The 11922-nt window shown below is 32.1% G+C and overlaps 1 protein-coding gene and 1 long non-coding RNA gene across 2 annotated transcripts; both read right to left on the bottom strand.

Moving 5' to 3' along the window:
* Positions 1-425: 425 nt before the first annotated feature.
* On the bottom strand, positions 426-6958 carry LOC129234012 (uncharacterized). Its single transcript, XR_008581518.1, has 4 exons — positions 6826-6958; positions 5684-5832; positions 2702-2837; positions 426-670 (listed from the first exon to the last, which is right to left on the bottom strand). It is a non-coding gene; the product is annotated as an uncharacterized LOC129234012 (long non-coding RNA).
* Positions 6959-10378: 3420 nt separating this feature from the next.
* On the bottom strand, positions 10379-11233 carry LOC129234011 (cilia- and flagella- associated protein 210-like). The gene has a single exon (XM_054867916.1). It carries the CDS (start codon positions 11231-11233, stop codon positions 10379-10381), a length of 855 nt encoding a protein of 284 aa, XP_054723891.1.
* Positions 11234-11922: the final 689 nt, after the last annotated feature.

The following is an 11922-nucleotide window of genomic DNA, read 5'->3' as shown; positions in this document are numbered from 1 at the left end:
TTCGAATTCAACATCGTGGAAATGGCTGCTTACAACTACGAACTACGGAATTTGTATTAATTTCTAATGTTTAGTAATGCTTCTTGAAATCTCATTTCTTTTTACATGGGCCAGAATATCCACAAGACTTTGAAAATTAATTTAAAAAGAATAAAACAAAAAAGTCATGCATACAAACAAAAATTACTAGGCTTATTAGCATTTTCTACGCTACGGCGTGCGTTTGTTTTACCTTTTTCATCCGCCATTAGATGGTGGCTGCAGTGCCCCCTATAGTTTGTTGGAGTTGCGAATAATATACCTTCGGTGTGCATCAAATGTATATGCTATTCGATCTTCTCAATGTTAAATTAAAGCTCATGCTTTTCAAAATATCTACTTTCTTCTTTTAAATGACAGCAAACATTATTGAAAAAAATTAGTTTATTAGACATAAACGTTTATAAAATCTAACAAATGTAAAAAATAATTTTGAAAATAATGTGAGGCTGAAAACAATTTGATATTTCGGTGGTTTAATAGCGTAATACTGGAAGATGTTTTTCACAATGAAACAAAATGCCGCTGATTTACATCTATTTGCTAGTATTTAGTCCAACAAAATTAGTTATTTCAATATCTTCTCAGATACCAGAAAACAAGCTAGCTCATATAGCCACCTATATTGATCCTGAAATGAAAAAGTACATTGATCATTATTATTGTTATTATTTTCATTATAATCATTATTACTATTATATTAATGATATATTTTCACTGCTGGTACCATAATAACCATCATAAGAGCACTATTGATAATTTTTTTCCATAGAGCCTCATTGGCGTATTTAGGAGGAGGGTAGGAAATTCTGACCCCTTCAAATTAGCCAAGTGGTACAGTGGTTTGACGAAAATTGTATTCATACATGCTGTATTAAAAGTCCTAACACCACTTAACATTAGTTTCTTCCAATAGCTCAAATATTTTTCTGTAGAGCCTAGTGTTTTTAAGAGAAGAACAGCACAAGTCAACCTCACCACTAACATATTTTGCCGACTAATTGGTGTTTTTTTTTATTACTAGTGGTAGCCGCACAGCTTTTCCCGTAGTAGAAAACTAAAAGGTCATTTTGGTTCGCCTGTATATTAATGGATGATAAACTTCTCGCCAATTTGCTACGTCTATTTGTCCGCCCATTTTATGGGCCCACGTTATGATAATTTACTCGTCCATGTTATGATATTTTAATCTTACATGTTATGATAATTTAATCTTACATGTTATGATAATTTAATCTACCACGTTGTGATAATTTGCTCTTTAAAATGTTCTTAAAATTGGAATAGAAGAAGAAAAAAATTGAATTTTCGAAAAATCGCTTCGAGATGTTCACCGCTATGCTACGAACTAGTTTTGTGCCAAATTTCATGAAAATCAGCCGAACGATCGAGGCGCTATACGCATAACAGAGATCCAGAGATCCAGACACACATAATTTCATTTTGATTATTAGTAAAGATTTGTACTAGGAACTTCAAATGTTCATTTTCAACCCCCGATGCAAAAAAGAAGGAGGTTATAGGTTTGACGTGTCAGCGTGTGTTTCTGTGTGTTTGGTCTTGGATACTGAAGCAAAAGTTCAAGGAAAAGTTGAAGTAAATTACTTGAGAAGGAAGAGTAATTTCATTAAATTTGGGCAATTTGTTGGGCTTCAAAGAGGTTAAACTTTTAACTGCCCAGCATACTAAACAGTTAAATGACTCCACTCACAACTAAACTGGTTACTAATCTCGCTTAAATCAGTTTAAGATGAGCCTTCTGACAATACTATATCATTCCATGGCATTTTAAACTGCCCTATAAAAGAGAGAAATACCTCTAAAATAACCCTCTTAAAAAGTCCAATTCCGCATGGACCCGTAGTCTGCAGCATGGACCCCCCTCTCCTAGTGGACACCCCTGCTAATTATCATTTTGTTCATTAGAATGTATTTATTTAATTTTACAGTGCGTGGTGTTTGCTATTTTTGATTTTTTTTAAACTAATAGAAACATTTTTTAAAAAAGAAGATTTTTCTCGTCCCCCTTTCCCCCCAAACCAGACGCAGAAAATGTTGGTACTTCTTACCCCTTCATGTTGGAAGGGAAAGAAATAATTTGCAGCAGAAGTAAATCTTTTTTTTTTTTTGGATATTGGGCCTACGCTTTTTTTCCCGCTTAGTTTTACTGTACAGATAAAACTTGAACGGAAATGAATCTAGATATTGAGTGAAAGTATTAATACAATGCAAAACTAACTTACTATATTAAATTTTTATTTCTATCAGAACTGAGACTTAGTAGCAACGGATACTAAGATATACCAATATGATGAAAATCTCTCAAAATGCCGTTGAATATTCAAGGCATTATTTCAAGGACGTATAATTCTTACATTTTCTTTTCTCATTTTGGTACCATTTTTGCTTTATTTACGAAAGTGGAATTTTTCCCGCATTTGATGTTTTCTTTTGTAAAAATTCTTGTTTTATGGCTTTTACTGATTAATTTACTTACAGAATTATCAAAATCCCGTTTAGTCGCTGCTTCTATCTAGAAAGTGACATATTTGTAAGTGTAACTAGGTGAAGCTAAGCATTGTCAATACGACAATAGCGAAATGTGAATTTTAATAGTAAAACATGTGGAGTGAAGGAGAAAAGTAATAATGAAAATACTTACTACTGTAGGAATAAATGATGGTCTGTGCAATCTAACTGTTCGTACGGCCTGCACCACGTCAGCCTGCCGTGTGTCATGAATTTGTCCAGCTATGTAAGCAGCAGCACAGTAAAACCCAGACGCTCTACAACCATTGCTAGAAACAAAAACAAGAAACTAAATGTTTTGAAGTGAGAATTTGGATGAGGAATGTGAAAAGCCAGAAAATTACAAAATCAATGCCAATCATCAAATTTGGGATTTGACTTAGGGTTGACCTACTCTCTTCGAGTTTCCTTGTGAATTGCATTTAAAAATGTGGATAAGAATATTACAAACACAAGCCGGCCGGTGGTGTGATGGTTAGGCGCTGGCCTTCTACGCCTGGGGACCCAGGTTCCGACCTGGGAGGCCAGTCGGTGGATTTTCGAGATGCAGAAAATCTTCAACGCCCATGTCGTATGATTATGCGGCATGTAAAAGATTCCTTGGGCATTCGTTTGGCTTAGAATATCCCTCTGCTACAGTAAATTCCTAGTGAATTTTCGCATCAAATGAGAGCCCAGGTGCCTCCATCTGGTGGAAACTGGGTATCAAAAACACTACTGTGTCTGCATCAGCACCTTAATGGTGACACACGAAAAACTGATGCATTATTGGGGAGCGCACTAGGTCTGGTTATGGCCCAGACGCCTCTTGAGGTGGGTCTCTTATGCAGCCCCATTGGAAAGGGAAAAAAAATATTACAAACACAATGGTGTAGGGTTGTTGAAACTTTCTAGAAATTTGCAAAATCTCTGCAAGTTTCTTGCAGAATTTTGAAAAGACATCACATAATCTTTTTGCAACGAAAACGTCGAGTTGTGAGCCGAATTGCTTCATTTGAGGGAAATTCTAAAATATACTTCTAATTTCAAAAACCTGCAGAAAATTCTCAGATTGCTGCAAAATTCAGAGATACCTGCAGCAAATCTGTAGAATTACTCAATTATTGAAGCATCAAACGGCGACAACACTATGATATGACAGCCTTTGCTTAGCCAACCTTTACTATCGCTTTTGTTACTTTATTATCTACAGTTTTATGCATAACTTAAGAGAAAACTCGATGAGGGTAGGTCAAACTAAGCCGGATCTTAGACTGTCAGCTATTGCAAAACGCTTTCAGACCTTAACTCGCAACTTGAAATTTAATAAATTGTAAAATGACACGTTTTTGAAAAAGACTTTCGAAAAGAGCGGATTTTTTCTTTCTTAACACAGAAGTCAATTAAAGGGGAAACAAATGCTACAAAGTGTGTCTCCAGCTTTATCCAACTTATTTTAGACTTCTAAATATTTTTACGTTTTACATCATAGTTAATTTATAAGTAAATAAATTAAGATGCTAAACATATTTTTTTATAATGTATAATCGATCCTAAAATGACAAACATTATTATTATTACTTTCTTTTAGAAAGTGATCACAGTCGCAAACATTATTGTCAAAAAGCCACTTTACGTTTTCTACAATTTTGCCCAGATCCCACTTAACAAACAATCGTTATCAGTGAAATAAAAAATTAATGTATTTAAAATGAAATTTGTAGCTATTAAACTCAGAACACAACACGAAGTTCATATAACATTGAACAATGTTTCATTCCAAACACATAATATCAAATAAACATGTTCTTAAAGTTTTACATGAATGAAAATGAAATGCTAATGCTGCAAGTAATATAAACTTCGGTAACTGCGACAATAAACGTAAAAAGCATGCGTGGTATCTGTAAACGAATTTGAAATCAAACAAAGTGAAAAGAGAAAAGTCGTATATTACGAATAAAATCTCTGAGCTAGTTAATAAAAAATAAGTAAAAACTAATAAAAATCCTTAAAAATTAGTTATCTTTTTTTAACCTATCTGGCTTTAAATGAAGTATAAATGCTGAAACTGTTACCATACCAGTATTTCAAACATAACTAAAACAAAATTGCATATAAGAAGTTTTTTATAAAGGTTTTTTGGGACAAATGATTTTTTTTTTCTTTAAACTTTCTCAAAATTAAATATCAGTAATATTAGAAATTCAAAACAAGCACTACTTTAATAAAAATTAAACAGTGAGAAGCAAAAATGGGTGTAATTTTCAAAAATAAAGTTATGAGAGAAACGCGTGTAAAGTTAAAACCACAGGAGTTTTTCCATTGAAAAACTTATTTAAATCCTGCTATATAGCAGAACCTGCCAAGGCTACCATTACCATCCCTTGCCACAAAATAGATTGAGAGTTTCACCTACTATTGGTATACAAATTGTTGACAAAGTTTTATTTTTGACTTTTACACCCATTTACTTCTTGGTGTTTGAGTTGTTTATTTTTCATAATCGTGCATTGATTTTTTTCCAACAATCATCAGAAACAATGCAAGACGCAAGAAAAAAGTCAAAAAAGGACAAAATATTTTTTGGATTAAACTTTAAGATTTCGGTTTATAAGTGAAAAAAATCCAGTTTTCGGACTATGTGCAGAAACCTAAATTTCATAGCTAGTTTAGGCTCGGTTTAGCATACAGACAAGCACTCAAAAACATACTTCTTTGATAATACGAAGAGATAAAGATAATTTTAATCCTAATCACTAAAAGGAGATATCTGGTCAGAAAAGACAACCACGCGCTTCGATTCAAGATGGCTTTCTTCACTTGTGACGTCACATGATGAAACATTATTTTAGAAATATGACATTTTAATAAATTAATTGAAAATTAAATGTTGGGAAAAGAAATGTATTTTCTGGTTCTGTGTTGATTTTTTTTTTTTTTGCTTATTTTATCAATTTCAGTGACTAAAAGTGGTACCTTTGACTGTAGGAAACACCCCTGTTGTACTGTGAAATACCAAAAAAAAGTGTCTGAAAGAGAACTCGTACATTTTCCCTATTTGCTGTCTTTAGCGCTTCATATATTATGCTGGGTAACCAATGAAATAGCAAAAAAAGAAGAAAAAACTGCTTACTAGCACGTGACAATAACTGGTGAAGGAGTATTCTTTCTTGTCCACTTGTCGATCTTTGCAATAAGTGACACTATTGTATCGACGTTGGGGGGAACAAACTCTTCTTTCCGCCATCCATAAAGGTGAAATGTCTTCACTGTGCGACTTTTCTGTGGAATTAGAACGAAATAGAACTTTAAATTTCTTCATTAAATAGTAAAATGAGTTTTACTGTTCACACGGTTTTACACTACTCATTTATCCAAAATAAGTTCAATATTTAGTTTAACGAGATTTTTACCTTTTTTTTTTCAATTTGTTAGAAAAGCAGCAGCAATTAATTTTTTACTATTAGTTTTTTTTAAAATGTTTCCCTGCTCATTCTCAGGCACTCTTACATTGTATTTTTGTACATTTTTCAAGTTTCATGTAGTTTCTGGAGTTGTAATTTCGGATCTAAAAGTCTGACTAAACTTTCCAATTTCTTTTAACTTGACATCTTCATTTCAAACATTTAACCTAGTTTCAATGCTATAGGAAACAGTGTAAGAAATATCCCTTGAAAAGGAATTGCTTTTAATGCACTTACATAAGTACGCACCTATTATTTTCAATTATTAAAAGACACCGATAACATAATAAGCGTACAAGGAAGCGATCTGACGACATCAGATTTATTTTACGAAGCTGTATTTTTATTTATTTATTTATTTGATGTGAAAACGTCTTCAGCCGCGCTGAGCGATATTTGGTAAGGGAAACATATGGGTTCGCGTCACCGATCACCTCGATATGCTTGTGACGTATGGCGCTTGCATTTGACTAGCGACGCGTAGTATAGCGGCCTGCGTATGGATGAGAAAATTTTGTGAATTCGTGTCCTGACATGCTGTAATAACAGAAGTACTACAGTATGTAAAACTAGATTAATTCCTGTCAAATATATTTATTTTTTTATTACAGTTACTACAAGCCTATTATATCTTTCTTTTAGAATATAATAAAATGGTTGAATCTACAAATGGATTAAATATCGTTGAGCTTAACGATGATAATAGTGCTAAAAATGAAAATTAAGTTTATTAAAACCTATGTAAATATTAATACATGGTATAAATATGAATATTTTGCATTGAGCTTGTGCAGCCCATCAATCCACTCACCCCTTTAGGATTTTTTATTCGAAATTTTCTAATTAAAACTCCAGCAAAATATTCTGGCTCTGAGGATAAATGTTCAATTTTGATGTTTCCTTGGTACAAGCTTCCAGATTGCGGCCAAAATATAGGACAATTCTGAAAAATATAAGGATGAAGTGATTATTTTTTAAATAATAATGACTGAAAACAAATGTAAAAAAACTAAATAGTTTAAGAAGCAAAAACCACTTTTAAAATGTTGAAATTTAACATTGTTTGACCAGGTGAAAAAGCAAATGCGTACAACAAAGGTTTTAGTTTTAATTTAATTTCATTTTTGTGCCTGAATAAACCATTTTAACACGCTTTTATTATTAGCTTCACCTGTATGTATGTATGTATGTATCTTGTAACGGAATCTTGCAGCTCAAATTTTGCCCACTTCCTGCGATCGAATTCTTTTGAAATTTGGCACGCGACCTCAGACCCGATGACAATGCAATATTCTATAATCAAATTAATTGATAAACTTTTTTAATTATTAGTTTCCTCCAATTTTAATCAATATTTTGGCATAAATCCAACAATGTGAAAAAGGAAATTTTTTTAAAAATACATAAAAAAAAGCTCGCAAAAATTATTTAAAAATATCTACAGAAACCTTTAATTTTTCTACATCAGACAAAATTTGTTCCAATGTTCCAAGGTAATTAGAATATGAAATATAATTGTTTTTAATTAATTTCATGCCAAAATTTAGGTGAGCCTTCAATTGGAAATTCATTGCTGATCAGACCATTGTTGAGCAAAACTTTTATTCAAATGCATCTCAAATTTTCAAAGTAATGTAGATATGATTTCCGCACACATACATCGATGACTGAGATGGATTAGATGGATTATACAATTACTCCACAGGCAATTTATCAGCGAAGTTGAATGTTTTTAGAGCTCGGCTATTACACTTTAAGGGGTACAGTTGCTCTTTTTGGAGTTCGAGAGACCACGTTTCGAATGCCACCCAAGAAATTTAGTCGCTTTTTTTGGGCAAATTTCATGAATATAAAAGATTTTGAACAATGTTGAAATGAATATTTTTTCGTAAAACAAGTTGAACTAAAAAGATGAAAATAAAATAATAGTTTAAAAAACTAGAAAAACACGTTTTCGTAGCAAAATGAACTAAAAAGTGAAAAATAATCTGAAATACACTCAAGGAGCTGGTAGATTTGATGATCAAACGAACGAGAGCAGTTATCCGCGCAAAAGAAGGTTCAATAAAGTATTGACCTTGGGCCCTTAATTCATTGGCCAGTGAGTTTAGTAGTATTTAGCTGAAGAAACTACCTTGAAAACTCTTATACATTTTTTAAAAAATATAGGGCTACATTGTCGTTTATGGTTCCGACATATCAACTGTATTTTTGAATCAGTTTTTGTTGAAATGGCGTAAAACAACTTACAAACAGTGTTGACTTACGCCTTTTTAACAAAAAGCAATTCAATTACAATAACTGTAAAAGATCATAATTACACACTTGTTGCACCACGAGCTTTAGCATTCAGCAGAGCTAAACTATAAAAAGTTAAACAGTTATTTTAAACTATTTTTTCTTGTGTCTTGTTTAATTAACTACCAGATGCGAGATAGGAACATAAGAAAATGTTTTCCTTAAAAATGTTAAACAATGTTTAGGTATTTTTTATCTGAGACTAATGCCTAAATCCAGCATGTAAAAAATGCATAATTGGAAAAAATAGAAGCAAATAAAATGTTTCCAAAGGGAAACAAACTAGAATAGTACAACTGACGAAAGAGGGAAAAATCTAAAGTAAAATTTAAAATCTTATAAAAAAATTTCATTTTAAAGTATGAAGTTAAGAAGTTGCGCATTTCAATTTAATAATAGCTACAAAATGAGTTCCAGTACATAATTAAAAATTATTTTTATCAAAAATGAATTTTAAAACAATTGTTTAAATCAATAGATCAAATCGTGATTAAAATTATTGACTTGCATATTGTTGAGTTATATTATTAATAGATAGTTTGCTTTCGTTTGTTAGCTTAAATTACACAATCATTTTGTTATATCGTATTTTATTACATTTTCCCTAAAATAGACAAATTTCCAATACTTGACTTTCTTCGATAAAGTTATTGAAAAAACTTGTGTAGCCGAAATTTCTGTAAAAAATAATTAAAAACTAGAACAAATCTCAATAGGTAGTTTAACTGAATTAAAATTTAAATGTTCGCTTCAAATTTGTAAAACGTCTTTCGAATTTTAATCTGGGACTTTCAGAATCATGTCACTGGCATGTGACAGCTTGTCTTCAATGTGTGAAAGAGCAAAAATACATTGGCTTTTAACATATACTGGTGCAGCATGGACCTTATTTGTTTGTGCTGCAAGCTGCAGTAGGGTGATTCTTGAAAAAAATGACCCGTGCATAACGCTAAGTTTTTTATTTTATTCAAGTAACTATTAACTAAATATGGGATTAACTGTTATGCTTTGATAGTATATTAAAGCATGTATTATTCCTCAACAGCACTATTTTTTGAAGGCTTTGGCTAGCTGGAAAAAATGAAAACCTTAGCGATATTCACGGGACATTTTTTCGAGAATCGCCCAGTAGCATTTAAATCTGTAAGGAAAAGTGTTTAAAAAATAAAGCAAACACGTAATAAAGCTCTTTTGTTCATGATACACAATGTTTCACCAATAAATAATAACAATAATAATTCATCAGTTAACTTTTAAAATTATTTAATTTGTTAGTTTTTACATTTTTAAAAAATTATTTGCAATAAAAAATAGAACTTACAAATAAACCATAACAAAATCAAGTTAGTTTAATTTTACAAAATTTAAAAGTTTGCTTCAAATATGTAAAACACATTTTGGATTTTTAATAGGAACTTTGAGAATAATGTCACAGGTGTATCAGTTGGCCTGTCTTCAATAGGCCAAAGAATACGAATTCATTGGAAAACCGCTGTTAGCATACACCGGTGTAGCAAGGACCGTATTTATTCGTGCTGTAATGGCATTTTAAATCTGCAGTGCGAAGAGGCAAAAAAATAAAGTAAATACGTAAAATTGCTCTTTTTGTTCATGATATTTAAGTTTTACAGGTAAATGACATTAATAATTCATTAGTCAACTTTTTGAAAGAATTTTTTTAAATTATTTAATTATTTAGTTTGTACATTTAAAAAAAATCTATTAAACAAAAAGAAATAGAACCTATAAATTACCTATGACAAAATCAAGTACAAATAATATATGGTCAAAAATGCAAAAATGCAATTCTGCTTGAGATTTTACTCATTTTTCGAACTGCAAAAATCTTGCTCATATTATTTTAACTTTTAAAGATGTTTTGCAACTGCTAGAGATAAACTTGCAATATATAATTCTTGAAAATAAATACAGTTAAATCGGAAAGTTAAACAGTTGAAGCAAATTGTTTTAGACTGAAAACATAGTTCCGTAGCGTTTTGCTTCAACAAATTGTGCATATATAATGGATTAATGTTGTTATGGATTACAAAAGTCCGTTTAAGAAATCACGGAAGCATAAATCCAAGTCTGGACTTAGTATCAATTTTCTTCTGAATCTTCTTTGTATGCGGCAAATCATCCGGATTAGCCACTGATGCGTAATATTTTGGACGTATTTGGCCACGTTTTTCGAACAAAGGTCCTTTGCCACATTCGATGCCAGGCTTGGCTATCTTTCTCATGGCTCTAGTGTCCAATCCTCTCGACTCGCAATCCGCAATCTCAGCTTGGGCATACTTCTGAAACATCTCCTCTTCTTGGTCCAAACTTCTCATATGGCCCATATATTCTCGTATTTTTTCCATCTCTTCTCTTTTTTTAACTTCATTCTTTTTGGCTATTTGATGCAACTGAAGGTGTCTAGCTTCGTCCTTTAGATCTTGGCGCTTCTGTACGACATCGTCCTCTGTTTTCTTCAACTGTTCAACTTTATCAATAATCTGCCGTCTTTCTCTAAATGCCGTCCTCCTCTCCTCTAACTTTCTTCTCTGTTTTGATTCCAGCTCATTCTCATAGAACTTTTGAATGGAATCCATTGCTTCTTGGCGATCAATCCGTTTTATGGCGATGTCTTCCTTTCTCTTCGCTTCCTTCTCTCGAATTGCTTTTTGAAGAATTTCTTCTTCTTTCGCCTTGATACTTGCCTTCTCATCTCTCAACGTTTCCGCCACATATTTCCTTAACCCATCCTTTTTCTCGTCTAATTCTGCTTTTACCTGTTGATGCTGAAGTTTTATTTCCCTTTTGGTATCGTTAAAAAGTTTCCTTCTCTGCTCTTCTGCATCGTCAAGTTTATCCATCATGTTCAAAAGCTTTTGTTTCATTGCTATTTGTTCATCAAGAGAATTTTTGTGCTTCATTTCTGTACTTTTTACTTTCTCGACTTTATTCTTAACTTCCTCTTCGTACGTTTTAGCAACATCACGAACTAAATATCCATCTCTAAGGTGCTCCCACTTTTTCTCCTGTTCTTTTCTATGAGCCTAAACAAAGAAAAGTCATTTAAATGATTATATTTTAAAAAATACGCATACAAATATCAGTACATTGCAAAATATCCCTTTTTTTTATATAACTATGAATGAGGTTAATTTCCTGGCAAAGTGTATTTCTAATACTAACTTTTAAACCAATAGTAACCAGTGAAAGGTGAACCTAATTACTATATTTTTTTAATTTGTAGAATGGGTTCGTATGTCGTGCTGAGAGCTATTTTTCTGAGGAATCCGTTAAAATAATAACCTTCCTAAACAATTTTTCACACAGAGTTTATTCTGCGCTCATTCATATGTCGTTAGCAATTTTCTTCAAGAAATCAATTTTCAATTTCATGAAGAACTGAAGCAGCAAAAAACATGAAGCACATTAACTCAAATTTAGACAAGCAATCAAAATGCTATGCGGTCGAATATAAATTGGACCTAGCTTCACTCGGTCAAAAATTTCAGGGGTACAACCAGAAGAGAAAAGAAAAAGAATCCCAGAACTAATAGCGCAAAATGTTTTACCAATTCTCACAAGGCAAGTGTTATGTGTACATATAAGGATT

The sequence above is a fragment of the Uloborus diversus genome, unplaced genomic scaffold (assembly GCF_026930045.1).
Source record: "Uloborus diversus isolate 005 unplaced genomic scaffold, Udiv.v.3.1 scaffold_906, whole genome shotgun sequence".
Lineage (NCBI taxonomy): Eukaryota > Metazoa > Arthropoda > Arachnida > Araneae > Uloboridae > Uloborus > Uloborus diversus.
Note: the sequence above shows the minus strand (reverse complement) of the source record. Positions and strands in the feature narration are given on the sequence as shown.

Coding starts and splice junctions, on each gene's coding strand:
- LOC129234011 (XM_054867916.1), bottom strand. CDS start 11,233: ATGAAGCACAAAAATTCTCTTGATGAACAAATAGCAATGAAACAAAAG.